The sequence below is a fragment of the Equus przewalskii genome, chromosome 6 (assembly GCF_037783145.1).
Source record: "Equus przewalskii isolate Varuska chromosome 6, EquPr2, whole genome shotgun sequence".
Lineage (NCBI taxonomy): Eukaryota > Metazoa > Chordata > Mammalia > Perissodactyla > Equidae > Equus > Equus przewalskii.
Genome location: NC_091836.1, coordinates 4,068,685 through 4,096,120, shown reverse-complemented (window position 1 = coordinate 4,096,120; position 27,436 = coordinate 4,068,685). Strand labels below are relative to the sequence as shown.

General features: G+C 62.8%; 4 protein-coding genes and 1 long non-coding RNA gene across 16 annotated transcripts in view; 2 read left to right on the top strand and 3 right to left on the bottom strand.

Moving 5' to 3' along the window:
- Positions 1–11,992, top strand: part of RANBP3 (RAN binding protein 3) — a 52,580-nt gene extending 40,588 nt beyond the window's left edge. For 3 of the 12 annotated variants that reach the window (XM_070622695.1, XM_070622702.1, XM_070622694.1), the window contains 10 exons: positions 294–412; positions 1,484–1,603; positions 3,742–3,845; positions 4,165–4,330; positions 5,423–5,525; positions 6,033–6,142; positions 7,833–7,953; positions 9,777–9,919; positions 10,295–10,478; positions 10,618–11,992. In XM_070622695.1, coding sequence (XP_070478796.1) covers positions 294–412; positions 1,484–1,603; positions 3,742–3,845; positions 4,165–4,330; positions 5,423–5,525; positions 6,033–6,142; positions 7,833–7,953; positions 9,777–9,919; positions 10,295–10,478; positions 10,618–10,661 — 1,214 coding nt within the window. In that variant the 3' untranslated portion in view covers positions 10,662–11,992. Of the gene's footprint in view, positions 1–293; positions 413–1,483; positions 1,604–3,741; positions 3,846–4,164; positions 4,331–5,422; positions 5,526–6,017; positions 6,143–7,832; positions 7,954–9,776; positions 9,920–10,294; positions 10,479–10,617 lie in introns of all 12 variants that reach the window. The other 9 variants (XM_070622701.1, XM_070622704.1, XM_070622699.1 and 6 more) reach the window with 3 other exon arrangements.
- Positions 6,943–7,943, bottom strand: LOC139083804 (uncharacterized). Its single transcript, XR_011540749.1, has 2 exons — positions 7,810–7,943; positions 6,943–7,607 (listed from the first exon to the last, which is right to left on the bottom strand). It is a non-coding gene; the product is annotated as an uncharacterized lncRNA (long non-coding RNA).
- On the bottom strand, positions 11,922–16,535 carry CAPS (calcyphosine). Its single transcript, XM_070622705.1, has 4 exons — positions 13,340–16,535; positions 13,088–13,265; positions 12,712–12,918; positions 11,922–12,645 (listed from the first exon to the last, which is right to left on the bottom strand). The coding sequence occupies exons 1-4, from the start codon at positions 13,420–13,422 to the stop codon at positions 12,544–12,546; spliced, it is 570 nt and encodes a 189-aa protein (XP_070478806.1). The 5' UTR covers positions 13,423–16,535; the 3' UTR covers positions 11,922–12,543.
- On the bottom strand, positions 14,762–18,293 carry VMAC (vimentin type intermediate filament associated coiled-coil protein). The gene is made up of 2 exons (XM_008542759.2): positions 18,060–18,293; positions 14,762–16,874 (listed from the first exon to the last, which is right to left on the bottom strand). Exons 1-2 carry the CDS (start codon positions 18,248–18,250, stop codon positions 16,556–16,558), a joined length of 510 nt encoding a protein of 169 aa, XP_008540981.2. The 5' UTR covers positions 18,251–18,293; the 3' UTR covers positions 14,762–16,555.
- A 641-nt stretch (positions 18,294–18,934) lies between these two features.
- NDUFA11 (NADH:ubiquinone oxidoreductase subunit A11) lies at positions 18,935–25,286 on the top strand. The gene is made up of 4 exons (XM_070622706.1): positions 18,935–19,464; positions 23,412–23,504; positions 23,621–23,743; positions 25,118–25,286. Exons 1-4 carry the CDS (start codon positions 19,368–19,370, stop codon positions 25,228–25,230), a joined length of 426 nt encoding a protein of 141 aa, XP_070478807.1. The 5' UTR covers positions 18,935–19,367; the 3' UTR covers positions 25,231–25,286.
- The last annotated feature ends 2,150 nt before the right edge of the window (positions 25,287–27,436 follow it).

Sequence of the window (27,436 nt, the reverse complement as noted above, 5' to 3'; positions counted from 1 at the left end):
ACTCATCATTGTTCCCACAATATATTTTCTATGTTTTTCCCCCCTCGGTTAATAGTACTGTTTCTAAAGACACTGAAAATTCCTGCACTTCTGGGTGGAATAGGCAATAAGGTGTTCTTCTGTGAAGTTTTTGTTTTGCTTTTTTTAATCTAAGGATTCGTGAGTTTTAGTCGCCACGCCAGATCCTTTTCTTTAAAAGGAAAGGCTATCCTGTCGGTCCAAATGGTAGCAGGGGGTGCTCGAGGCGGCCCAGCCTGAGCTCCCGCCACTCCCCGTGTCCTTTCTCCCTGCAGTCCCGAGCAGCGGCACCAACGGGGTCAGCATCCCAGCAGACTGCACAGGGCCCGCGACGTCGACGTCGCCCGACAACCCAGCCCGGAGGAGTCCCTCTGACGAGGCGCGAGCACCTGAGGTTCGTCCGCCGGTGCCAGGGCGGGGAGCGCCACCCATGAAACTGCTCAGGGCTTCGCTGGCCGTGGGGACTGTGACCCGCTCTGAGGGGTCTCAGTGTTGGCCTGTCACCAGGCTTTCTGGCTTTGCTCAGCAGCACCAGTGCATAACCACAAGCGACGTCCCAAGTTGCTACAATGCCGAGGGTGGTCTCTCTCGTGCTTCCGAGAGGAGGGTGCCACCAGCAGAGCCATAGTGTGCCGGATCTCAGTGCCACACGTCCTGGGCTTGGGTGCCTGCTGGCAGGCACGCTCACCACTGAGCCCTGGGGGGCCGCTGGGCCCAGAGGAGTGGCTTTCATGGATGAGAGTCTTGTACTGTTTCACACGGAGTAAATATGTCCCTGTTTCCACACCCGAACAACCCCTCGGGGCTTCATATACATGTGCCCATCCTAGTTGAAGCTTGCCTGGGGAGTCAGCTCAGAAATGGGTTGACTTTTTTTAAAAAAAAAATAAAAGTTCTTCAGGGTTCTGGGCTTGTAGGGGCCGAAAGTGTATGTTTTCTGGTAGTGTCGCTTGGCCACTGGACCGTAAGGGGCACATAATGAACGGCCTGCTTCTGCGGCTGGTGGAGGTGGGTTTGAAATCCGAGGCTTCGCTGTACGAAGCCGGGTTGCACGTGTGTGTTTATTCCCTTCCGTCCATTTCTGCAGAAAAGTCGCTGCCTGCGGTTCTGTACCCTCCCGCTCCCCACGTCCCTGAGCCCCCACCTGCCAGCCACAGGTGCGGCCATGCATGTAGGAATCGTGTCTGCAGCATAGTGCTGCTTGGGGACCTCGGTGGCCAGGTCCCAGGGCCCTCAGGGAGACCAGGAACGTCCCGACCTCCTCCATGTCCCTGCTGATGCGTGCGCACGCCACGCCTGGGCAGCTCCAGCTGCTGAGAGCTCGCCCATCCAGGCCCAGGAGTCTGCTTGGGTCACCTTCCTGTGGGCCCAGGGACGCAGCGGAGGAGACACATTGAGCCAATGAGCTGGCTCTTCTGGCTGCTGTGTGGAATCTTCTCAGTTTTCTCTGTGTGTGTTTCACCAGGAGAAAGAGCCCCAGAGAAATGAGTCTAGCAATACTTCTGAGGAGGAAAACTGTGAGAAAAAAGAGCAAGTTGCACAGCAAGCGTTCGTGTTCGGGCAGAACCTGAGGGACAGAGTGAAGGTGAGTGAGCAGAGACCAGGCAAGCTGTGGATGGAGCGTTGATCTCTTCACGCCTCCCCTGGGTTAGGGGGTGGGCAGAGACAGGAGCATGTTGTGGGGGTCCGGTGGCTCGGGCTCATCTGGCAGCTGCTTGTCCTGCACGCCTGCCAGACTCCACTGCCTGGCCCCTGGCACGCAGCCAGCTGCCCAGGCGGCCTGCACCCCTCTGCACCCCAGTGCGGGACTCCCTCGTTCTCCCGGGAACAGGGGACTACGTGTGCTTATCTCTGAGAACTGGTGTTTTGTTTTGTTTATGCCGAGGAAGATTGGCCCTGAGCTAACATCTGTTGCCGGTTTTCCTCTACTTTGTATGTGGGTTGCCACCACAGCATGGCTGTCAAGTGGTGTAGGTCCGCGCCCAGGATCCAAACCCATGAACCTGGGCCACCGAAGTGGAGCCCACGAACTTAACCACTACTTCATGGGGCCAGCGCCAGAACTGACATTTCTGTAGCAAAGGAGAAAGCAGACGTCACGACCTGGTGCTTTTGACGTCGCCTGAGAGCTTTTGTTCCTTCCTTCAGGTTTCTCTGTCTCCGCACTAGAAACATTTAGACCAGGTCGTTCGTAGTTGGAGGCCCAGCCTGGGCACCACTGGGTATTGGGTGTTCAGTAATCCTTGGCCACCACCCTCTGGATGCCAGGAGCACACTCCTCTAGTTGTGACAACCAAAGATGTCCCCAGATAGTGCTGTGTTCCCTGTGGGACCACATCACCCCCGATTGAGAACCATCACCTTGTCTTTTAAAAGTAGGGCAGGTGGAAAAAATAAATAAATAAAAATAAAAGTAGGGCAGGTGGAAAGACACTGTTTTCTCTCCCGCGGGAGGCAGCTGTACCTGTCACCTCCTGGCTGCCCCCCAGGTGTGTGGGTCTAGCCTGGGGACTGCGAGTCGGGGGTGGGGAGCATTGGCAGTGGCAGGCTCTCGGCTCGACCCCGTGCGCAGGCGCTCTGGGAGACCAGAGCTGGGCAGCGCTGCCTCCCCCAACCGCAGGGACAGAGGGTCGTTCTCTGCCGTTGTCAGCGGCTCATCTGACGAGAAGCTCCTTCAGAAGCCTGAGAGGTGCTGTCTGTGGCTGTGTCTGGGGACATTTGTTCTGTCACAGCTGGGGAGCAGGTACTGCTGACGTTGCGTGGGCTCAGCACCTTGCAGTGCCCAGGATGGCCCCGGCCGAGAATGTCCCACTCCAGATGTCGGTGACTCTGAGGGCGAGAAACCCTCAAGTGAGGGCAGAAGTCTCGGGTGTGCGTTGGCAGCATGGGGTCACGCTGTCCGCTCTCTCCCGTGCTGCTCACTGTGTGGTAGGAGCACAGACGTCCCACGAGACGGAAAACACGTGTTAATGTGGCACAGCTTGAATCAAAGTAATGAGTCCCTTGGGGGCTGCTCCCACCACGGGGGAGGAAGCAAGAGAGGGGGGCCGTGAGACCCCTCTGCGCTGAGGGCCCGGGCCTGGCCTGGGCCATCAGGTTGAGTCTGTTCCTGCAGTTTAGGGGAACAGCCACCTTGAAATTGGGGGGAGCAGTGTCTTAGGAGGCCCAGGACTCACGTGATCGCAGAGGTCTCCCGGTCACATGCCCGTGGAGGGTAGGCGACGGCAGGCCGTGTTCCTCGCTCACAGAACAGGGTTCGCAGTCCCCAGCTCAGGGGCCCCGGGAGCATGACTGTAGATGGTGGATGAATGGGGCTGGCACGGCAGTTGGCATAAAAGAAGCTTTGGAAAAATGATGCCCTTGGGATGTTTATAAGGAAACCCTTAAAATACCAGGTTTGTACGTGTCCTGTGATCTCTCGGTACAGAAGCATTGGTGAAAACACCAACGAGATGCCAACTTGAGGGTGTTCTTTTTAAACAAGATAGAAAAAGCTCCCTAATTCTTTACAAACTGTTTTTGTATCTTAGCATTAAAAGCAAAGAGTGGTGACATTGATTACAGCGCCGTGCCCCTGCACACATGCACAAGCACACGTGTGTGCACACGTGATAGAATTTGCCTGTTGGAGCTGTGCGTGTGGCATGGGGGTGCAGACGGACTGAGCAGTAGGGTCCAGAAGGTGCCGTTCTCTGAGCAGTGAGTATTTCCTCTGTTTTCCAGTTAATAGATGAGAGCGCTGAGGCAGCTGACCTGGAGAATGCCGGGCACCCCAGTTCAGAAACGCCGACCGCCACCAACTATTTCCTTCAGTATATCAGCTCCAGGTGTGTGTCCTGGGCCCGCTGCCCAGCCTCGGGGCCCACAGTCTGCCATCATCCCTGACCCGGGCCCAGAGAGGAGGCAGCACCAGGACCAGGAGCCAGCCGGGTCCTTCCTCAGGGGGCAGGATGCAGGGGAGGGGGCACACGCCACCATTATCCAGGTTGTCCTTCAGCGCCTCCCTCCTTTCCCACTCTGGGCACAGCTGCGGGGGGCCAGGGCAGGGTGGTGGGCTTCCATGACCCCTGAGGCAGGACCCGAGTTCTGTGGGGTTGTCCAGCCCGGCCCTCGGAGTGACATCTGTCGCCCACACCTCGTGCCCAGAGCAGACCCCAGTGGGCCAGTGGCGCTCGGCTGCCTCTGTGACCCGCCAGGTTCCGCGGCCGCGGTCACAGCGCCTCTTCTCTGCAGTTTAGAGAACTCGACCAACAGTGCCGACACCGCCAGCAACAAGTTTGTGTTCGGCCAGAACATGAGCGAGCGCGTGCTGGTGAGTGCACCCTGTGGGGACCGTTCCTCCTGGGCCCAGGAGGGTTTAGAGCTCCCCTGGTCAAAGGGACACGTGGGGCGCGGCTGCCGTGCGGCTCCTGTGAACTCAGGGCGCTCTCAGCTGCACGTAAGACAGAGGAGACCCAGCTGGGCCTCAGCGTGAAGCCGGCGGCCATGGGCCCTGGGAGCTGCCGTGGGGCTTCCTGTCTCCCGTCCTCCTAAGACAGGCTCCCCTTGAGTCACGCCAAGCTTTGTCTCGGCCAAGGCCGGCTGCAGTGACAGCCTCAGCCCAGTGTCCCTCACCGCGTGCTCCTCTGGGGCCACCCATGAGGCTACAGCACAGTGGGGGGACCCCCACGGTGGCCCCTGTGCCCCCTGCAGTCCTGACACACACCATGACCAAGGCTCTTGGGTGCCCTTGGGCCCTCTCCAGTCCCAGCAAGCCTGGCCGGCCTGGGCCGGCCCTGGAATCTTTTGCCTGTTTCCTTCCCTTCGTGCCTTTTCTTTGCCGGTCGCTCGAGTACCTGCAGCCCCTCTGTGTCCATTGTGAGTGTGGCCGAGGAGCTGCCTGGGGCCCAACGAACTATTTCCATCTTTGTCTCAGTCCCTGTTCCCTTAAGGAGCCTCGTGCTTCTTTTCTCCAGTGTCACTACTGTCCTTTGATTACAAAGAAACAAATAGCTTCCTCACATGGCCCAGGGGGACTGTCAGTGGGTGGCCCGCGCCCCCCGGGGAGGCCTTGAGAGCCCATTTGGGGCTCCCGGGGGCAGCTCACCCGTGGCACACGGCGTGGACCTGTGCAGACTCAGAGCTGCTTGTGTTGTGAGGGCGCCTCTCTCTTAGGTTTCCCGCCAAACGATGCTTGGGAATCGTTCTGTGGGGATGGGGGACCCGTGGGAAGGGCTGTCCAGTCGCATCTGCCAGGCCTGGGTGGGTCCCCAAAGCTGTGAAGGTGGAGCCGGTGGCAGAAAGAAGCCCCTGCCTGCAGGGGAGTGCTGGGCGCCACCGTCTGGCTGAGGGGCTCTGTCCCGCGGTGCCAGGCCGCCAGGACCACCCCAACACACCGCCTCCCCGTGTGCCTGCCTCCCTCCAGAGCCCGCCCAAGCTAAACGAGCTCGGTTCCGATGCCAACAGGGAAAATTCGGCTGCCGAGTCCGGGTCCGAGTCCTCGTCCCAGGAGGCCACCCCTGAGAAAGGTACGCGGTCCTGCCGCCTGTGGGAGGGGGCCCGAGTGACGGGACACTGTCCAGCCACGTCCGACCGGGAGGGATGTGGGGACCGACCCTCCAGGCAGTCATAACCACACGTGGACCAGCCACTGCGAGAGTCAGAAAGCCCAGAGCGCTGGTTCTCAGTGATCAGAGCGGGACGCATTCCTCTTAAAGCGGGGACCCAGGCACTGCGGGGTGACTTGGGGCAGGGCTGTGGAGGTGGCCATCACCCTCTCCCTTCACGGCCTGAGACAGCAGGGGGGACTTTCAGTGTCCTCTTGAGGATCCCGAGCCATGCTGGCAGCTCACAGGGGGGGTCTCATCTCGCTGCAGGGTCTGAGGCCGCATCAGCTGCCTCATTTCCGGGTCCACTCCAGGTCCCGGCGTGGCCAGCCGGGGTGGCTGGGGGCTAGAGCCAGCCCTTTGCGTGTTGGGAGGACCCGCCCTCCTCCCACCAAATGACTAGTCAACGTTTAGCTGATGCCGTTTCAGAGTCCCTGGCCGAGTCGGCGGCCGCCTACACCAAGGCCACGGCGCGCAAGTGTCTGCTGGAGAAGGTGGAGGTCATCACCGGGGAGGAGGCAGAGAGCAACGTGTTACAGGTGAGGGGCCGCTCCTCTGTGCCTCGGGCTGCAGCCCGCGGGTGACCTGACCCCCGGAGTGACAGGGCCGCGCCCACCCTTGGGGGCCTCATTGCTGGGGCTTTCGTGGAGAGCTCAGCGAGTGCCGAGGGCCTTCTCGTGCTGCTTTGTTTCAGAGCAAAGGGATCTATTTGGTGACATTCTCGATCGTTCAGGGCCTTGCAGACTTGTAACGAAGCCCTCTCTCGCCAGAATTAACAGCTGTCATTGTTCTGTCGCACGGCACCTTGTGTTGTTTCCTCAGGGACAGCATCACAGGTGCAGCCGCGCCTCGTGCTGCTCCTCCCCGTCCCCATCTTCCTGCCCTCCTGGGCCTCGGGCGTCTGCCCTCCGTGCTTTTGCACATGCGTGTGTGTGCGTGTAAACCATGGGGGTGGAGTCCTGGTCAGGTTCTAATGCGGGGTTTTAATGGTACATCTTTTGCCACTCAAACTTAATTTTTTTTGAGGAAGATTAGCCCTGAGCTAACTGCTGCCAATCCTCCTCTTTTTGCTGAGGAAGACTGGCCCTGAGCTAACATCTGTGCCCATCTTCCTCTGTTTTATGTGGGACGCCTGCCACAGCATGACCTGATGAGCGATGCCATGTCTGCACCCAGGATCTGAATGGCGAACTCCAAGCCACCAAACCAGAATGTGCACACTTAACCGCTGTGCCACCGGGGCGGCCCCTCAACCTTGATTTTTAATCCGTCCGTGTTACGAGACCCTGACTTAAAAAGATCTGCAGACTTTTCTGTCAAGGGCCACAAGGATCTCTGTTGCATATTCTTTTTTTAATGTATTTTACGGCTTTATTGAGATATGGTCCACGTACTATGAAATTCAGCCTTTTAAAGCATACAATTCAGTAGTTTTTAGTGTACTCAGAGAGTTGTGCAACCATCACCACTGTCTAATTTAGAACAATTTTGTCCCTCAAAAAGAAACTGCACATAAGCAGTCACCCCCCACCCCACCAGTCCCTGGCACCCACAAGCCCGCTCTCTGTCTGTGAATCTGCCTGTTCTGGACGTTTCCCGTCAATGGGATCACACACCGTGTGTCCTTCTGTGTCTGCTTCTCTCCCTGAGCATCGTGTGTGCAGGTCCGTGCACGTGCGGCTGTCAGGACCTCACTCTTTTTCATGGCTGCATTGTACTCCAGCGTGTGGCTGGATGGTTGGGTTCTGTCCACTTTTTGCTTCTTAGGACTCATGCTGCTGTGAACATTCGTGTGCGAGTTTTTGTGTGGACACATGTTTCATTTCTCTCGGGTGGACCCCAGGAGTGGGATTTCTGGGCCCTGTGAGAGCGCCATGCTTCCGTTTGGAGGAGCGGTTTCCCCCGCAGCTGCACCATTGTACATCCCACGAGCCGTGCGTGAGGCTTCTGGTTTCTCCACGTCCTGCATGTGCCTGTTACGATCTGTCTTTGCTTCTAGCCATCCTAGTGGGTATGAAGTGGTATCGCATTGTGTTCCGATGGCATTTCCTTAAGGATTTTTTTAATACCTCCCTAAAAATGTAAAACCCGTTCTAGCTCGAGGCAGGACAAAAAACTGGCCAGCAGCCGGGCGTGGCCCCCAGGCCACAGTTTGCCAACCCCAGGAGGCTCCCGGGATCCGTCCTCCGGTCAGGGTCCCGCTCACCTGGAGGCCGCCTTGTGTTCCAGATCCAGTGCAAGCTGTTTGTCTTTGACAAGACCTCGCAGTCGTGGGTGGAGAGAGGCCGGGGGCTGCTCAGACTCAACGACATGGCGTCGGCCGACGACGGCACGTTACAGTCCCGACTAGGTGAGCTGGCCGGGGCCCCTCAGAGGGGCCCGGGAGGCTGTGAGTTCCCGGGGCACGGAGGGCAAGGTCCTGACTCGGCCCTGCACCCAGCCAGCCGGAAGCAGGTCCCCACGGGGGAGCCCCGCACCCACACCCACAGCCCGCGGGCGGCCTGCCCCCGAGGCTCCAGCCGCTGGCCCCTCCCCGACCCTGCCCTGCCTCAGTGTGGCAGCGGTAAAAGTAGGGAGTGGTTCTTAACTCGCTTTCTGATCAGCCAGGTGCCAGTTGTCTAGGATAGAAAGGAAAAAACATCGATGAAAAAAGAGAAACCTCTGCTAATAACATTTTGGCGGTCCAGGCCTGTTTCGTGGTTCTTTTTTAAGGAAATGGGGCGATTTTGATTTCTGCACTTCTGTGAGCGTCTTCCTTTGTCATTAAATTTTCCTTAAAAATCGGCCTTTTTGGGGAAAACTTGTATCTCCGTGTTCCATTGACAATGAATGTACGAAACCATGTCCCTGTTGATGGCCGTTGAGGTGGTTCTGATTTGTTTGACTGTCGTGAATGAAGCTCCAGGGCCGTCTATACGTGAGTCTTAGCCCAGAAGTGTGCATGTTACAGACGTGGGGGTGCTGTGGGGGTGCACGTTCACGTATACACATTTGAAGACAGCGTGTACGTGTGTGTGTATGTGAAAGTGTGCCCTTTTTTTAATCTTCCCAAATGAGTCTTCTGGCCTTGACAGGGGCGTTGATTCCTGGCCTGGTTGCCCACGTCGCGTCCTTGCGCCGGTGTCCTCACGCCCCTGGGCTCAGAATGGTCCCAAGATTGGGACGGAGATGGAAGCGGCCCTCCTGTGCGCCCCGCTCTCTCTCCCCCTTGAACACACCCTCGATTTCTTTTTCGTCCTTCCCTATGGGAGTGTTCGAGCGTATGGATGGGGAGAGCACAGTGCTTGTGACTGCCCCCCGGCCCCCCCCACCTCATTGCCCCTTCTTCGGTCCCCACCCGCAGCCAGCTGGTCACAGCTCGGAGGGCTCAGGGAGTGGGCACGGGGAGATCCTGTCGGTTGGGGCCCAGACCCCGCAGGCCTCCACAAGCTGGTCCAGGCTGCTCCCGTCCTGTGTGCCGTCTGGGGCCCTGGGTTGGGTGACAACTTCTAACCGTCTCCAGGCCTGTTCCAGTGGGGACAGCTGGGCTGGCAGGAAGGCGAGGTCGCCGGGTCCATGGGCCAGGGCGCAGCGGGAGGAGGGGTCTGGCACGCGGGCAGGCTGACTCTGCCTCGGACCCGCTGTGGGTGGAACTCAGCACTTCCGGAGAGGGGAGGCCCGTGCCTGGTTTTCTCCATGAACGCTGACCCTGGCATGTCCTTGCCTCCCCGCCAATGGAAGCTCTGAGCTTCCTTGACCTTTTTTCTAAGAAAACCACAGGACAGGGCCTGGGGCTTGGCCTACGCATGGGAGACAGTCGAGGGTGGCGACTTCCATACAGTGTGTCACAGAAAGAAAGTGCATGTCCCCCCTGTGTACAGCCCACATATGTCCCCGTCTGGCCCCCCGTCCCTGGAGTCGGCCATAGCTCCCCCCGACCACCCCCATCCCCAAGGGAGCCGCTGCCCTGGCACCCGCTGCGTGAACCAACAAAACCCCCACAGGCTGGGCGTGGCCTCAGTCGTGCGGGCCAGGGGAGCAGGGTGCCGGGTCCGGCCCCGGCGTCGGGGGGCTGTTGCTCAGCAGACAGGCGCTTTCAGGGACCTCAGGAGACTCGTGAGGTGTCACCCGGGTACAGCGTCTGCTCTCAGGCTGGCGTGGGCGGCCAGCGCTGAGCGGCCTTGTCGGTTGCAGTGATGCGGACCCAGGGCAGCCTGAGGCTGATCCTCAACACCAAGCTGTGGGCGCAGATGCAGATGGACAAGGCCAGCGAGAAGAGCGTGCGCATCACCGCCACGGACGCCGAGGACCAGGGCGTGAAGGTCTTCCTGATCTCGGTGAGCGACTCCTGGGGAAGGACGAGGGCTGCGCCCGCCTGAGCTGCTGCAGCGGGGCGACTCCTCGGGGCACCCGCTCAGGGCCCGCCAGGCTGGACCTGCCGCGCCGCAGCGCTCAGCACTCGGCATGAGCGGGTGGGCTGGTCTCCAGAACGAGCGGGTCGGGCCGGAGGGTGGGAGAGAGAATTGCCCTAGTGGCCGAGTGCCGGCCGGCTGCGGGCTGTCTGGGCCCCTGGGGAGGACGGGCGCGGGGCTGTGGGAGCTTCGAGAGAGGGGCAGGCTCCTGGCCCAGGGATGGTGGCGTCCCGTCACGGCGAGGGCAGTGGCTACACTGCCCAGGAGGCCTTACAACCTGGCACTTCTCTGCCTCCGCAGGCCAGCTCCAAGGACACGGGCCAGCTGTACGCGGCCCTGCACCACCGCATCCTGGCTCTGCGCAGCCGCGTGGAGCAGGAGCAGGAGGCCAAGACGCCTGCCCCGGAGCCCGGGGCGGCGCCATCCAACGAGGACGACAGTGATGACGACGATGTCCTGGCTCCGTCAGGAGCCTCCGGAAGCGGTAAGCTGGGCCGCCCTGCCCTGGAGGGCACGAGGGAGCTGGGTTGCCAGAGGCCCTCCCTCCTGTGGTCGGGGGCCTGACCCAGGGGCTGGGGCTCCATGCAGGGGGGACCTGACCACAGGGCCACTGCTTCCCACAGGCGCTGGTGACGAAGGGGACGGGCAGACGGCCGGGAGCACATAGCGCCGGGAGCCGGCTGCCCGCGAGCCTGCTGCTTTGTCCGTCTGTCCGCCCGCCCGCCCGCCCTTCCTGCCATCAGCGTCGAGGCGCGGGGCTCGGGAACCACACTCCCCACGGGGTTGGCCACAGTCCGGATCCGCACGTCCCGTTCAGAAGCAGACTCGGGAACTGCCTGAATGTGGTTGGGACACGAGACCTCATCATATTGATGAGCAAAGCAAAAAGAACATTTCTTCCCTCCCCTCCTTTGAATTGAAATGGCACATTAAGACTTGTCACGGCTTCTCACTGGGACTGCGACACCTCGTTTCTTCCCCTCCCTCCTGTGTCGCCGGCCTCTCCCCACCGCCGCCGCCCCCATGGGTCCCCGCCACCTGCCCAGGCCCCGGGGCTGTCCACGCCAGCATCGACACTGGGCCTGCTGGACGTTCTGTCAGCCACGCTCTATCTTCGTTTTCCGCGTTCTGATTTGGGGTTTGTGTCGTAGGTCTCCCCACACCAAGGCTCTCTGTGGTTTCTTAGATTATCTAAGATGCTCCTGTGCGTTGGGCGGCTGCAGCCCCATCGCGAGCGCATCCTCGTTCTCCCTGTGGGCCTGGCGTCTGTGCTGGGGCCCCACGGGGGAGCTCGGGTGCTCAGCAGGCCGCTCAGGGGGGCCGACGCCACTTGTCCCCCACCCAGGGTTCCTCCAGGCTCAGTCCTGGGGTGTTGAGGGGTTGGGCCCCAGGCCTGGAGAGAGCTGAGCTAGGAAAGTGTCCCTGCACCTGGCCCCACCCACCCTCCTGCCTTCCCTGTCACGTGGGTCACCTGCCACCTGGCACCCAGGCGCAAACCTGCTTCCTGCTGTTGGCCATTCCTTGCCCAGCCCTGGACGTCACTGCCTCCAAGACCATCGGGGGCGGGGGGCCTCTAAGAGGCAGAGGCAGAGGGGGCCCTCTTGGGGCATTCCAGGAGGCCGTCCCCCCCGCTCGCAGCACCCACAGGAGGGTGCCCTGCCCACCCAACGTGGAGCACGGCTGGGAGCTGCCCCCTGGGAGACCCGCCAAGAGGGCCCACCCAGGGATCCGGATTTCCAAGGAGAGCACGGCCCCGCCCCCGGGTGAGGAGAAGGCTGGTCTTGCAGCCGTGCCGCCCACCCCGGGTCGGCCAGTGGGGGAGCCTGGGCCACCGGAAGACGCCAGAGGACCCCCGGCAGATCCGGTCACACGTCTCTGCTTCAAGCCTTAGCCAGCTAGTGACAAGTAAAACCAGATAACGCCCATGTGTTTTGAAACATTTATGTAAGATTGTCATATGAAATGTATTTGGGAACCACATTAAAACTTTTAACTAAACCCCTGGCCTCCTGCATGCCCCAGGGGCCTCAGGAAGCCAGCCAGCCTGGCCAGGATGGTCTCCGCCTCCCCGGGTGAGGGCCCTCAGCAGCCTGGGGGCCCCAGGCACTCCCTCCAGGCCTGGGCAGGTGACAAGCCTCGGCCGCCTTCCAGGACCGGCCACCTCCGTGCAGCCTCGCTTCACACAGAGCTGTTTCTTCCCCACTTGGGGGCCACTTGGCTCCCGGGGACCCACGAGGGAGGGCTGGGGCTGGGGGGCATCTGCTGCGGCTTTGAGAGGCCTGGGGTCAGCACAGCGGGGCCGGTGGGGGTGGGGTGCCTTTCTCCCTGGGGTCCTGAGCCAGTGACCCATCCCAGAACCTTTGTCCCACTAACGCCTGCTGGCCAGGCCGGGTCCTCTGAGACCTGGTCCAGCCGGCTCTGCGGCTTCAGTTCACACTCGGCTCCAGCCCCCACCCCAGGGGCAAAGGAGTCCTGGCTCAGGGGGCCCGGGGGCGGGTAGGGGGGGGATCCTACTCTACGCTGGCGCTGGCTGAGTGAGTGCGCGCTGCTCACAGCCGCCAGGCGCTGGTCATCATGGCCACGAACTCCTCGTCCCTGTCCACGGAGGCGCTCACGCCGCTGTAGTAGTCCTGGAACTCGGCCAGCGTGACCTGGGGCAGACGGGCTGTAAGTGGGGACCAGCGGCCAGGCGGGGGGGGAGGGGCGCGGGCACCCACCTGCCCGTCCTTCTCGGAGGCGTCGAAGTTGTCCAGGAAGCGGCGGAGCACCTCCTCCTCGGTCCACTCCCCGCTCCGCACCTTGGGGTGGGCGCGGCCATTGTACACCCCCCGCAGGTCATCCACCGTCACCACGCCATCCCCACTGCGGTCCAGCTTGGCAAACGCGGCTGCAATGACCGCCTCTCGGGCCTGGGACATGGGGGGCTGGGGAGGGGGACGTGATGACTGGGGCTGCTCCCACTCCTCCGGGCATCAAGTGCAGAGCTGAGCCCCAGCAGGCGCCCCTTAGCAATGAGTGCCCGGGCATCCGGCGTCTCAGCGTTGACACAGAGAAGCCCGCTGAGAGCCCGACTCCCCCAGATGGCAGCCTCACCCGCAGCGCCCGCAGGAACTCCTCCAGATCCAGCGTCCCGCTGCCGTCACGGTCCCAGCGCCGGCACACGCCCTCCGCCTCGGCCGTGTCTAGCGCCAGCCCCAACTTGGCCAGGCCCCGCTGGAGCTCCGCCGCATCCAGGGCTCGGCTCCCGTCCCGGTCCAAGCGGCGGAAAAACCTGAGGGGCAGGGGATGTGGTTGGAGAGTGATCCCTGGGGCTGGGGGTCGGGAAGGCGCGAGGGGACAGCTCACCTGGCCAGGCCCTGGATGCCCGAGGCCCCTCGAGACAGGCACTGTGCCCGGAGCTTCTCCACGGTGGCGTCCACAGCAGCCATGCTGGGTCGGGGTTCTCTGGGCGGCTGGGTGGGAGAGGGTTCGAGGGGACTCCCGTCGTCTGTCCTCGAGCCCTCGGGCGGCCGCTTTGCCCAGTGTTGGCAGTGCGTCCTGCCTGGTAGGACTGTTGCTAGGGGACGGTGGCTCTGGAGACTGGGAGGGGCCCCAGCTGTAACCCTCACTGTGCCGGGGCCTCGTGGCTCTAAGCACAGCCCCGCGCGGCCAGTGGCAGGGCCCAGAGGGACAAGGCAGTGCTGTCCCTAGCACCACCGCCCACCCCCTGTCCTGCTCGCTCTCGCCCAGGCCCAGATCAGGAGGTCTCTTCCTGGGCGCAAGGGGGAAGGGCAAGCCACAGCCCTACAGGGACCACAGTGCTCCTGATGGACAGAGGCAAGGCCGTGGCCAGGGAGGCTCAAGGCCCAGTTCCTGTGTGACCTGGGGCAGGTCCCCTCCCTTCTCTGGGCTTTTCACAGGGCAGTAGCCAAAGCTGCGGGAGGTCCTCAGACCAAGTGCCGGCTGAGCCGAGACCCAGCGGAGTCCTACAGACGTTTCAATGTTCCATTGGACAAGGCCGTTCACGGGAGTCACTTGGGCCAGTCACGGCATTTTTGTCGACCCGGGTCTCTCAGTGGTTAGTCTTCAGCCCTCAAACATCACTTGGTGGGCTCACTCATGACGAGCTGGTGAGCCAGGGGACTGTGGCACCCACCGGAGAAGCCGCCCTGACCCCTGACATCACCCAAGAGGAAGCTGCCACCGTCACAGGAGGCCTTCGCTTTAGCTTTTGGACATCTCTGCCAAGCGAGAGCGTTCCACTGCCAGGCCGGATGGAAAAGAACACTGGGTTTCCCAGGACGCTTGGGGACCGTCAGAGGCTTTTCCCAGCTTGAATTTACACACACCACCATGCTGCAGCCAGCAACCAGGCCGTGGATGACAAGCGACCGGCCGTGTGATTCGAGCCACCGCTGACCTAACAGTTTCGTGAGACCGCAGTGGCATTCCACTGTGAAAACGCTGAGGGCTTGCTGCAGGCCGACACCCTTCGGGTAGGCAGAGAAATACTCCATTGTGTTTTTAATGCCTGTTACAGACATCAAAGTTTTTTTTTCTACAGAAAAATGTAAAATATAATCACAGTTGTTCTAGCTCTGTTGTGGCATCTCCTCATCTTTAAGAGAATGAGCATTTCAACACTGATGCCTCCAAACATTGGCCGTGGCCCAGGCCCTCCTGCCCTCCTTGCGTCTCCTCCCCCAGCGGGGCTGCCCCCCCAGACCAGGAACGGCACAGGGACCACCTTTCCAGCCCCCGCACAGGAGAAAAGGAGGAAGGACCGAGGCCGAGAAGTCACCCGGTTTATTCTTGAGCTCAGACAGGCCCCAGCCTGCCTCCCCCTCATCCAAACAGCCCCCCCTTATTCATCCAGAGAAAACGGGGCCATTGTCACCACACTGAGGGGTCACTGTCAGGCGCCAGGCAGGCAGGCGGCGCCAGCCTGAGGGCTGGGGATGGACGTCGACCTTTCCGGGCTGACGGGGGCCCTGCCCCTCGGCAGTTCCTGCTATGACAATTCCCTGAGTAAGGAGGCCTGGAAGCGGCTGCCGTGGTACCAGGCTGGGCACTTGGGCTGGGCAGAGAAAGGCACAGGCTTCCCTGGTTTGATAAAAAGCAAGGCACCCTGAGCATCTCGGGCCGGGAAGGGCAGTGTAGAAATGAGAGTTAAAAAATAGATTCTCCAGGGGCTGGCCCTGTGGCTGAGTGGTTAAGTTTGGTGCACTCCACTTCGGCAGCACAGGTTCACAGGTTTGGATCCTGGGCACAGACCTACACCACTCATCAGCCATGCTGTGGCGGCGACCCACATATAAAGTGGAGGAAGATTGGCACAGATGTTAGCTCAGGGCTAATCTTCCTCAGCAAAAAAAAAAAAAAAAGGATACATTCTCTAGAGAGTTTCAAAAGGAGCCAGCTTCTTGGTACAAAAGCTGGACTGATGTGTGGAGGGGGCCCTCATCAGATGTGCTGGAGACCCCTGGCTCCCTTCAGGGCCCACAGACCCATCCTGTTCCTACTGGAGTTCAGGGTGTGCCAGGCACTGGTGACAGAACAAAAACCTCATGAAGCTCATACCCTGCTGGTAAAACGTTCCATAAGGAAAACTGAATGGGCTAACAGCGAGGGAGCAGGGAGAGGAATTACTACAGATAAGGGGGTCAGGGAAGGCCTCTCTGAGGAGGTGACATTTGAGCAAAGACCTGAGTGACAAGGAACCAGTCATGTGACATCGGGAGGAAAGAGCATTCTAGGCAGAGGAAACAGCCAGTGCAAAGGCCCTGAGGCAGGATGCTATCAGAAAAGACTAAGGGATGCCTGAGTTTCCCTGGGCAGCACAGCCAGGCCACCAGCATCTCAGCATGTCTGACCCACGCACTCTTCCTTCTGCGTTAAAGGTGGAAGGAAGGACAGAGTTAAGAAAAAAATATCTCTAGGATTAAAAATTTGTCTTCAGATAACCAGTGCAAAATGGCACAAAGCTCGAGGCTCCCAATTCTGGTCTGGGATGAAGAGTAAGAAAAAGCTTTAGCCCTAGGATGGGGGATGCTAACAGAAGAACAAGAATCAGGGTGGCGGGGGGGCGGGGCAGGCAAAAATGGGAGAAAAACTCAAATCATGTGGAACTTGATACCATCTGCCTCCACTAGAGAAAGAGAGGTCACAAACTCACATGCTTCAGGGCCAGACATCTGGCCCTAAGAGAGAAGAGGGGGCCAACTGAAACTCAGACTCTGCCTAAAGAGGATACCCTGGGCTCAGATCCAGGCAGGCATGGCCAAGTCTGAAGCCAGAAATCCAGATTTTTGCATTAGCGCCGCCAGTGTTTCAACAACGGTGATTGACTCAAAGTTTCGGGTTTAAAAAAAAAAAAGCGGTCTGGGCTAACATCTGCATTTGGCCTGCAGGCCGCCCGTTTGAAACCTGTAACTTCTTAGCAGGTTCTGGTGCCTGGACAGGATCAGGGCTCTGCCACGGGATCCCCTCTGGGATACCCGTGATCCCCGAGGACACCCACAGAGATGGGAAAAGGCCCCCTTGGGGCCCTGCGTCTCCATTCTGGAATCTGTGCCCCAGGGCTCACACTGTTGTCCCAAACACTGCAGGCTGCAGGGGATCCCCGTCGCCCTCCTCCCCAGTGCTGTTGGCAACGGGTGGACTAGACCCGCCAGGGAGCAGGTGGCCGGGGTCACTGGCTGGCAGGGGCCCCAGGCGCTCGGCCTCAGCCAGGGCGGCCAGCAGCGCAGCCAGGGGTGGCCGGCGGCGACAGATGTCCTGCAGCAGCCTGGCCCGGGGGTGCAGCTGCCCGATGAGCTCGTCCCTCTGGCGCACGGCAGCCTGCAGGCTGTGGACGGTGGCCTCAGAGGTCAGCAGCTGCTCTCGGAGCGCGGCGATCTCCCTGGCAGGAAGGCAAGACAGGGCGGGGTGGGGGGTTATAGGACTGGGGAACCAGAGGGTCTTCTCTCTGCTCCCGGCCTCCCGAGGCTCCCCACCACCATCAGGACGAAAACCATGCTCCTCACCACTGCCTCCAGGCACCCCTTGTTCGTGTCGCCCCGAAATTCCTCTGTTCAATCCCTACCCCGCAATGTGATGGTGTTTGAGGCGAGGCCGTGGGAGGTACGTAAAGTCAGATGAGGTCCTGAAGGAGGGGCCCCCATGGGATTAGCGCCCTCATAAAAACAGGCACCAGAGAGCTCGCTCGCGCTCTCTGCCGTGTGAGGACCCAGCGAGAAGGCGGCCACCGGCGAGCCTCCCCAGGAACCGAATCTGCCGGCACCTTGATCTTGGGCTTCCAGCCTCCAGACTGTGAGCAATAACCGTGTGTTGTGGAAGCCGGCCGCCTGTGGCGTCTGTAACGGCAGCCTGAGCAGAGCACACCCCTCGCCACGCCCCCTCGCTCGGCCTGCAGTTCCCTTTTCCCCCACATCTTTTCCTATTTCTTGTCCAGCCTAGATGGCTCCTCCTCCAGGAAGCCTTCCCCTGGGTCCCCCAGAGCCCTGTGTGCCCCTCCACTGCAACCCCATCAGCCCAGCGATGTGTCTGCTGAAGGGCAGGGCGGGGAGGTCTGACTGTGCCCTAGTCCCCAGCACCGTGTCTCGCTCATAGCACGTGCTCAGCAAAGATGAATGAACCACTCCAACCAGCTCCAACCTTTTCCCACCTGGGCCCCAGCACCTCCCTCCTCCCTGGGCCCTCATCTCATCCCTTTCAATGCTCAGCTGCTAGACCGACTCTTCAAAACCCCTGATACGAGCCCATCCTCCGCTCCTCAAGAACCTGCCATGGCTCCCAATACCTACACCAGGAGGTCGGTGGGCCCTAACCACTCAGTACCAGCCAATTTTGCCTTGTGGGAAAATGAGCCCTGTTTTAAGTTCGAAATCCACACTTGTAGGACATCTCTCAACTTTACCTACTGATGACTAAGTCAAGAGTTTGGGTGGTTATTTTTCAATCCCACCAGTAGTCGAGCCTCCACGTGGATGCACACGGTTTCCCCTGCCGGTCCTCCCTTTACAATGTCCACTCCACCTCCGCCCGCCTCCTCCTGGAAGTCCACTGGGCCCGCCCCGGGCCTCACCGGTCCTTGGCGTGGCCCAGTTCGTCTAGGGCGGCGCGCAGCTGTTGGTCGTGGCGAGCCAAGCGCTCGGCCTGGGCGCGCACCGTGCGCTCCGCCGCGTCCAGCCGCGCCTCCAGCTCGGCCGCGCGCCGGTGCACGGCCGCCAGGTGTGCGTTCGCCTCGCGGATCTGCAGGGGCGGCGGCGCAGACATGGCCCCGGCCCGGGTTCAGCCGGCCACGCCCCCGGGACGCCCGGAACCGGCCCCGGCCCCGCCCCCTGGCGGACCACGCCCCCAGAGGCCCACGATTGGCCCTGGCTCCGGCTAGGCCCCGCCCCCAGGGCTGAGTCACGCCCTCCTCAAACCCAAACACCCTCGCTTGTTCCGGCACCTCGAAACTCCACCCCTGAGCCCGGTCTAGCTCCAAGATTGGCCAAGGTCTTGACAGACCACGCCCCCACGTTGGCCCCGTCCTCCGGCGGCGCTCCCAGTTCTGGCTCTGGCAACGGGATTGGCCACTCCTTCGACACAGGCCCCGCCCTACTCAGAAGCTAACACGAGGATTGGTCCGGATCCCGAGGTTCTACAAGCCTGACCACGCCCCCAGAACCCCTTGCGCTTTTCTCAGATTCACATGATTGGCCACGACCGCGCCCCTTAGGGCTCCTATTGGTCAACTTCCCTTTAGGTTATGCCTTGGTTCTGGTCACGCCCCCAAGCCTAGCGCAGGGCTTGGACAAGCCACAAAGTGGGCACAGGCTAGATCCTGCTAAGAGCCTAGCGCTAGGATTGCTCACTTTCCCGTCAAGCCCCGCCCCTGATTCTGGCCACGCCCCCAAATAGTCGCACGCGGTTGACTCCGTAGTGGGGAGGGGCCACAGGGCGTGACCACGCCCCATACAGGTCCTGGCGCTGGGAGTGGCCACAGCCCCGCCATGCCCCGCCCCATAATTACACTTCCCTCCTATCAAGTGTAGTCCCGCCCCTAGATTAGGCCCCACCTCCGGGAGTCAAATCATTGCTAACCTAGGTCTTTCTGAGCTGGAATTAGCAAGATCTGGCTTCACTGATCTCGGTCGGCCTCAGTTTCCCCCTCCAGAAGTCGGCCCGAGCTGCACGCGCTCTTTCTTTGCTCCTCTCCTGCCTCCGGCGCGTGCGCGCGACCCGTGTCTATGTCCGCGGCGCTCAATAAAGTTGCGCGCTTGTTGCCGGCCCGTCCGCCCGGGAGGCTGCGCGCGCAGCCCAGAAAGTCTCGCGAGAGCGAGCGGCGGCTGCCCTTGGGCGCGGGGAGCCGGCGGGGTGTACGGTGTGCGGCTGGGGGTGCGCGACCATGGCGCGGTCGCTTCTTCACCAGTACTGGGACCTCCCCGAAGGCACCGAGTGCCACCGCAAGGCCTACGCCAGCACCAGTGTCGGTGGTGCCGCTGGTGAGTGCCCCCGGAGTCGGAGGGCGCAGGAGGTCACGGGGTCACTGCAGGCTGTGCGAGGGCGTCCTGGGGGGCTGGGGATGTCGCAGGGTGGCCTCGGGTTGTCGTCGGGGTGTCTGGGGCGGCTCTGGGGAACTCCTGTGTGAGATAGACGTTGTGGGGGGTCTGGCAGGGCGGGAGGGCTCTGAGGTCGTGGTGCGTGTGACAGGCTGGTCACTGAGGTCATCAGAAGCGGGTGCTGGCATTGGGGGCTTATTGTTGAAGCCATCGCCAGGCTCAGTGGGAGTCGTGGAGTGGCGCAGGGTTGTTATCGGGGTCACAGGAGCTGCAGGGTCAGGAGACTTTCCAACTGGGTGACTTTGAGATGATTTGAGGGGATCCTGGGGTTCTTATTGGGGTGTCTGAGGCGGGTACAGAAGTTTGAGAAGGTTCTGGAGTGGGATGAGGTCTTTTTCGGGTCCAGGAGAGGGGGGTTCTCAGGGACGTCTGAAGCTTTTATTGGAGCCAGCCTATGAGAGGACCCACACAGCCTGGACATTCCCCGGGGACCCCAGAGTCCCCCCCCCTTCCACTCTCCTGTCGTTCCCTGCCTCCCTGAGCAGTAGACATGGTGGCTTTGGCCCCCTCTCTACCTCCAGCTTCTGGAACAGGGCCTGGCAGAAGTTGCATCTCCCTTGGGAGGCATTTGCATCCGTGTAGACCGAATAATCGCTGATTTTCCGCATGGTATTTAGTAAGATCGACCGTTACCATCCCCGTTTCTCACAAGTGGAAACTGAAGATCGAGAGGTGTATTCACGGCCCCGGGGGCTTTTGGAGGCGGGCTGCAAATCCAGGTGGGGTGATCTGCTCCAGGGGGTGGCCGGGCCAGGGCGTGTTCCCAGGGGGGTCCTTATGGAGGGTCTTCAGGAGAAAGGGCCGGAGAGGGAGTCCCGGGGGGATGGGTTGTGTGGAGTCTGCTTGAATGTCGAGTTGTTGGGACCGGCCGTTTGTGTGGTGGGGTCTCCAGGGGGGTCCCTGAGAGCCCAGGAGGGCTGCGCACTGTGGGTTTGGGTCTACATAGAGGGGAGTCATTCTGGCAGATTCCTGTGGGGAGGTGCTGACATGGGGGAATGCGTGACAGAACATTCGGGAGGGTCATGGTTGCGTCTTAGGGGGGATTAAAGTAGGAGAGGGGATGTGGGGCCTTCAGGAAGAAGTGGGTAGTTTAGATTTGAAACTGGAAAGACATGAACATTGGTGTTTGTGAGCGGGAGTGTGTGTGCGTGTGTGCGCGCGCGCTCGTGCTCACAAATGCAGACACCACAGGGGTGGACTGAAGTCTCAGAGGCTGTGGGGAGCCCGAGCATGTCCCAGGGTGGGGTCCCGCCGAGTGGGAGCCTCTGGGGGACTTGCTGGAGGGCCTTTGAGGGGGTGTGGGTAGGAGCTTTCGATGGAGGTGCCATGCTGGGGTGTCACCTGGATTTGGGGTTCATAACTGGCTTCCGCGAGCCCTGCAGGGCGCCCAGGGCTCTTCGAGGGTGTCACTGTGAGGGTGTGTCGCCCTTTGCCTGCCCGCGTTTTCTCACCGGCCAGCTCCACTCAACACACAGGACTTGGCTGAAATGTGCTCCTGGACCCTCCCCTCCTGCCGCCTCCTTCATGCCCTGCCTCCCCTCGGCCCCCACCCGAGAGCTCCTTTCACATCCGCCTTCCCTGAGGTGGCGAGCCCCCGGGGGGCAAGGAGCGGGCCTCCCAGAAGAGCCCGCACCTTGTGGGCACACAGTAACTGGCTGTGAATGAATGAATGGGTGAGGGAGAATGAAGGAAGGAAAGCACACAGTAACTGTTTAAGGGGAATGGGGCGCATGGTAATTTTGTGAAGGAACGAGTGAATGAAGGTGCTGGTAATTGGATGAATGAATGAGTGACCGAATGGACACGGTACCCGGATGAGTGAGTGGCTGAGTGATGAATGGATATACTAACCGGATGAGTGGATGGATGAATGGATGGATGGATGGATGGATACACAGTAACCGAGTGGATGAATGAATGAAGGAAGGCCTGACTGGTAACCAATGAGTGAGTGGATGAATGAGTGAATGAATGAATGGAGGGTACACAGTCGCTGCTGCCTGTGATGATGAATGGACGTATAGACGAATGCACGCTGTGTCTGGAGGTCCTTGCTGGAGGCCCAGAGGGCCACAGCGGGGGAGGGGTTAGGGAGGGGGCCTCTTGAGGGGGCGATGGGCTGTGGAAGCTCCGAGTCAGCAGAGATCCTCGCGTGCCGGGGGATCGCAGCATCTGAGCAGTTGGGGCGGCTCCTGGAGGGGCGGGCTGTGACAGGTCACCGTCCGGGATGATTGCTGGGGAAGACTTGGGGGCAGGGCGGTCTTTGACCCTGGGACGATCAGCGGGCCCCCAGGTCATCCGCTGTCAGCCCCAGGGCTTCTGAGGGACGTAGGATGCTGGGGACACTCACTGTGTCCAGAGTGATCCATGAGCTGGGGCCCCTCGGCCAGGACTGCTGGCATATGGGGGTGGGGTCCATGAGGTTCCCCGTAGGACTCACTCTGTGACCGGCTTTGGGACCATCACTGAATCTTGTCAGTGGTTCCCCTTTTAGGGGCTCGTAAGACCCTCATTCCTGATCCAGCCCCAGAGGTCATGACACCAGGTCCTGGGTGGGGCTGGGAGCCCCTTCTAATTAGGTCTCTTTGGGGGGGACACGTGTGAGAGAATGACTGAGGATGGGGGTTGCTGGGCCGAGGAGGCCGCGCGGACTGGGAACGGACTCCGGCCCCACTGCCCCTTCCCAGCCTCCTGTCTCTTGAGGTCGCACAGGCCCCTAGGATTCACCGTGGGATTGGGAGAAAGATCTGGGGCATCCGCCAGGCCTCGCACGTGGGAGCCTTCTTTATAAGAGCTCTTTCCCCTTCAACCCTGGGCCTCGGTGTCCCCAGCTGTGCAGTGGGGTAGCAGTCTTGGCTCTCCCCGGGGCTGCTCTGGAAATCAACCCCACTGTCCGGCGTGAGCTGAATGCGAGCCAAGGCCGGGGGTGGGGGCACTGCTTAGCCTGGGAGGGCCCGTGGGGGCCTCCACAGCCAGCCGGCTGGGTCTGCAGAAGCGGGAGGCCTGGGGACGCACAGTGAGGGCTGGCCCGTGGCCGTGGGTCAGACCCACCTGGCTCCCAGGCTGCGCTGCTGGGTGACATCGGACAAGTCGCCCTGCCTGTGTGGGGCCCTCTCCCTTCCCGTGAAGCGACGATGTGAGGGGACTGAGCCCCTGGGCCCTGAGGAGGGTGAGTGGGTGGTGTCCTTGCCGCCTGGCAGACGGCAGTTCAGTCTTGTCTGGGCTGAGCCGACCCCGGGAGGTCCCTCCAGCAGCTGGGCCGCTCGGGGGCCTGTAGGTGAGGCAGGGCGTGCCGTCTGCCTGAGCGGGGTCAGCTGGGGGACGAGGAGCCCCGGGCTGGGCTGCTGTGGTGACAGGAGCAACCAGGTGGGTCTTGGTCTGCCCGTCCACTGCAGAGGGTCTGCTGGGGGAGGAGGCCCCAGGACAGAAGCTTGGTCCTCGCTGCCCGCTGGCACTCAGCCCCAGGCCTGGCCCCCTTCCGGGCCCCTCGTGCATAAGAGCCAGCGGCGGGGCAGGGCGGCCACTCAGCCAGCGGGGGTGAGGGGCCCGAGCTGCCGGGGGGAGGGACCCAGGGCTGGGGAGCAGGGGGCGTTGGCAGCCCCTGGGGCCTAGCTTCTGCCCAGGAGGATTAGGGGCCCCGGGCCCCACGGAGATGGAGCCCCTCTGGGCCCGGGGAGGGGCCGGGTGCCAGGGCCTGGGGGTGCCGCCGCGTCGTCTGTGCCGCCTTCTGGGCACGGGGTGGCGCATGCAGCCGCCGAGGGGGACGCTGTGGGGACAGGGAGGGCTCCTCGGAGGCCGAGGGCGCGGGTCTGATGTCCCCTGTCCCGCAGGCCTGATCGTCTCCGCCTACAGCATCGCGCTCAAGCCGCCGGCCTCCTTCCTGGAGGGAGTGGCGAGGACGGGCCGGTACACATTTACCGCAGGTGAGCGAGCCGGGGCGTCTTGGCCTCTCCTTCAGGGGCCCCCCTGGCGCTCGCCGGGCCACCCCGCGCCTCCGGGCCCCTCCCTGAGCACCGGTCCCTTCCCATCCACCCCACAGCCGCCATCGGCGCCATATTTGGCCTCACCACCTGCGTCAGCGCCCAGGTCCGTGGGAAGCCGGACGACCCCCTGAACTACCTCATCGGAGGCTGCGCCGGGGGCCTGACGCTGGGAGCGCGCGGTGAGTGAGCCCCCCTCCCTCTCTGTTCCATCCAGGACCATGGCCCGGCGGGGCGGGGGTGCGAACGCCCACCCCAATGGAGGATGGTGGGTCCCGTGAAAGCCCCCAGTGCTTCTGAGCCCTGGCCACCAGCCAGTTCGGTAATGCTGCCTACTGCTGGTGCCTAAGCACCTACTGTGCCCACCTCACCAAGCCCACCGGCCCCTGGCCGAGGCTCCCCATTGGCACTCAGCCCCACCCCCATGCCCTGCCTGACCTTGCCCATCCCCTCCCTGCCCTCCCTCCTCCCTGGCACCCTCTGCTCCAGCCACAGGCTTCCTCGCTGTTCCTCCCACATGCCAAGTGTGGTCCTGCCCCAGGGCCTTTGCACAGACTGTTCACTGTGCCTGAACACCCTTCCCCTCAATGTCAGCTCAGCTCCCTCTCTCACTTCCCTGACCTCCTCATGTGCGATCCAGGGCCCCCGCCACCCTCACTCCGTATGCCCCTCCTCTGTCTGCCGTGCCTTGTCAGAGAACACAGGTCCCTGCCTGTCCTCGCCACTGGCCCGCCAGCAGGGAGAGGGCGGCACTGGTCCTTGCACTGCCGGCCCTCTCCGTGCGCCCGGAGCCCTGGCTGACCGCACACACACCCTGCAGGGGAGCTGCCCTGCCCATCGCCACTTTACAGATGCAGGACGGAGGCTCGGAGCTGCCTGAGGTGGCCTGAGGTCACCGGGAGCCGGCAGAGGATGCCTCCCGGGTGGGAGGCAGGGCCGGGCCCCAGGCCAGTCTGGCACGGTGGGGCTGCCTGGAACAGGGAGCAAACTGGGCCCTTCCCGCCTCCCACAGCCTCAGGGCCGGCAGGAGGAGAGACGAGGCCACACGCAGATAAACCGCCCTGGCCCAGCAGTGGGAGTGCCTGGTGGAAGGTTCCAGCGGGCCGGGAAGGGAGGGCGCCGCGGAGGGAGGCCCATGCCTCGCCTGGAGACTTGAGGCAAGGTCTGGGTGTGCCATGCACCCCCGGGCCTGCGATGGGGGGCGAGCCTCAGGCACGGCAGGCAGACCCCTCCTCAGCGGCCATGCTCCAGCGAGCGGGGCGTTCTGTGCCCCCAGCTCCGGGACCACGGGGCAGGTACGGGGCCTGGTGCCAGCGGCCAGGGCGCAGGCCGAGGCTCACTGAGCATCGTCCACCCGCAGCTCGGGGGGCCCTCCCTCGTGGCCCCCACCCAGACCCCGCAGCCCGGACCGCTGCCTCCCTCTCTGCTTCAGTTTCCACACACATCTTCAAAGTCAGAGGGGCGTGGCACTTCATCCTCGAGGGGCGTCCTCTCGGGGTCACAGCCGGCGTCATAGCCCAGCTCCCGAGCCCTGACACCGCCCTCCCCCCTCGCAGCTCACAGCTACGGGATCGGAGTCGCCGCCTGCGCCTACATGGGCCTCACGGCCGCCCTGGTCAAGATGGGCCAGCTGGAGGGCTGGGAGGTGTTCGCAGAGCCCAAAGTGTGAGCCCCCGGCCGGGCCCTCACGGCCCCGACTGCGTCTAAAAATAAATGCTGTGCGTACCCGCGTGTGCGAGCACCCTTCCCTCCCGCCCTGCTCTTCACCGGGAAGCCGGTCCCCAGGGCTGGGCGACCCGGACACGGCGTGCTGGGAGGGAGCGAGGAACGGGGCAGGAGATAAGGCCTCGGGGTTTGTTCCCGCCGGGCCACGGCGCCAGCCGGGCCTCAGCAAGGGACAGGGTGTCGAGGACGGGAGCCCGCGGTGGCCTGCCAGCTCGTGGGAGCTGGGCCCGTGGCCCACAGCCCCCCTGCAGGTCGCAGCCATCCCCTCCCGGGCCTCCCCCCAGAGCCGCCAGCATGTGGAAAACACGCTCAGGGCCCACGCACGGCCTGGCTCCAAATTCCTGGGCGTTGGAGCGGGGAGCCCCAGCCGGCCCGGCCCAGGAGCCTCATCCCCATCCCACAGGTGGGTGACCGGCCACTGGGCGCCTGCGGGCAGGGGCCAAGCCAGACAGGGGACCCTGGCGGTGACAAGCAGGGAGAGTCGCTGTCTCACCCTCCGCCGCCTGTCAGGCCCCGTGATTTAGGTGGCCCTGGAATGCTGGCGCGGCCGCCCCCGGCTCCGCAGAGCTGGCTCGGCGCTTCCTGGCAGCCGGCAAGGAGGGCCCGGCCTGCTCCAACACGCCGCCACGGGCCATAAATTAGGGCTCTCCCGCCCACCCTGGGGAGCGGGTGCGCTCGGCGGGGATGGGGCCTGGCGGGCAGGGGCTGGCCGCTGCAGGTGGCCCGGGGGCTGCCGGAGCGGGGCTCAGCCCCCATGCACCCTTCTTGGCCGGATCCAGCCCGACCCTTCCCCTTTGTCCTGCCGAGCGGCCCCCTGGGACGGGACCTGGCTGCAAGGCGGCCTTGGAGCCCTGCCTCCCCTCTGTCTGCCCAGGTAATAACTCAGCCGGCGCTGGGCGGCCGCGGGGACACGTGCACTGGGCTTTCTGTGCCCTGCACAGCCCTTCCGCTCTCTCCCGGCCCCTGCCCCGTGACCCCCCGAGTGGGCACAGCTGGGGTCACGTCCAGGGTGGGGCCTCCGCCTGAGGGCCAGGAGGGGAGGGGCTCCGGGACCCCAGCCCTGCCCTCAAGCCCCCACACTCGGCTTTCCTGGCTCCCAGCCCTGCCTTCTGCCGCCGGCCGAGTGGGGCTGACAGGGTCCCTCCGTCAGAGATGCTCCCGCAAGGGGGAAACCGACTCCACCCCTGGGCGCGCCCCCCCACCCACTCCCCCCCCCCCCGGGGACCAGGTCCCTCTCCCACTCCAGCCTGGCCAGTCCCTCCCCTGTGGCTGGCAGGGGGCAGAGCCCGCCACGCTCACCCCTGCCCCCAGGTCCCGGCCTCGGAGCCAGAGTCCCTGCCTGCCCCCCATGCAGGCCGCAGCCCTCCCGCCTGCTGGCCTTCCATCCATCCTGCCCGCGGCAGCCCAGCCAGGGGGACAGGTTCTAGAAGGTCACCCGGCCCCGTCGCTGTGCATGGGGCCCGTGCTCCTCACCGCGGACGCTGAGCGCCGGAGCCGGGAGGGACCTGTTGAAGGGCCTGCAGCTGTCACTGCTCCCAGAGCGCGGCCACCCCCCCCCCCCCCCCCGCGCACCTTCCTCGGTGCCCTGGCTCTCCGAGAAGCCCAAACCGCAGGCCAGAAGGTCCGGCCCGTGGTGGGGAGGCAGGGGACAGGTCACAGCCAGCCAGCCCCTTCCTACCGCCCAGCCTCGGTTTCCCCTCAAGCTGGCTCAGACCAGGGCTGTGCTCGACGCCCCGCCAGCCCTCTCCGGGCTGGCCGCCAGGGTTGGAGCGGGCCTGCCAGGCCCCCGCCAGCAGCCCAGGCCCCCCACCGTGGGGCAGGGGGAGCAGCTGCCCGCCGGGTTCCAGGGAGCCCCAAAACCCAGGCCTCCTTGCCCATAAATGTTTACTAGGCTATGAGGGGCTGACATCATCCCCGGCTCCCTGCAGACCCCGTGGGGACAGCCTCCAGCCAGAGCGTTCAGTCCCCCCTATCCGCCAGGAGCCTCCACCCCCTGCCCCGCAGCCCCCACCTACACGGGGCAGTGGAGGACCTTGCCCTGAATTGACGAAGCCGTTCCCAGCCCGAGCCATGTGGACCAGGACAGGGAGGAACTCAGAGAGGGAGCCGGGCCTCCCTGCGGGCCGGGAGGGCTTCCTGGAGGAGGCAAG

Excerpts from the sequence above, each read along its gene's own strand:
- NDUFA11 (XM_070622706.1), top strand. The coding sequence starts at position 19,368 with ATGGCGCGGTCGCTTCTTCACCAGTACTGGGACCTCCCCGAAGGCACC. Across the intron at positions 19,465-23,411 it reads CAGTGTCGGTGGTGCCGCTG|GCCTGATCGTCTCCGCCTAC; the intron begins GTGAGTGCCCCC and ends CCTGTCCCGCAG. Across the intron at positions 23,744-25,117 it reads CCTGACGCTGGGAGCGCGCG|CTCACAGCTACGGGATCGGA; the intron begins GTGAGTGAGCCC and ends CCCCCCTCGCAG.
- VMAC (XM_008542759.2), bottom strand. The coding sequence starts at position 18,250 with ATGTCTGCGCCGCCGCCCCTGCAGATCCGCGAGGCGAACGCACACCTG. Across the intron at positions 16,875-18,059 it reads CTGGGCCACGCCAAGGACCG|GGAGATCGCCGCGCTCCGAG; the intron begins GTGAGGCCCGGG and ends CCTTCCTGCCAG.
- CAPS (XM_070622705.1), bottom strand. The coding sequence starts at position 13,422 with ATGGCTGCTGTGGACGCCACCGTGGAGAAGCTCCGGGCACAGTGCCTG. Across the intron at positions 13,266-13,339 it reads GGCATCCAGGGCCTGGCCAG|GTTTTTCCGCCGCTTGGACC; the intron begins GTGAGCTGTCCC and ends CCTGCCCCTCAG. Across the intron at positions 12,646-12,711 it reads CCTCCGAGAAGGACGGGCAG|GTCACGCTGGCCGAGTTCCA; the intron begins GTGGGTGCCCGC and ends CGTCTGCCCCAG.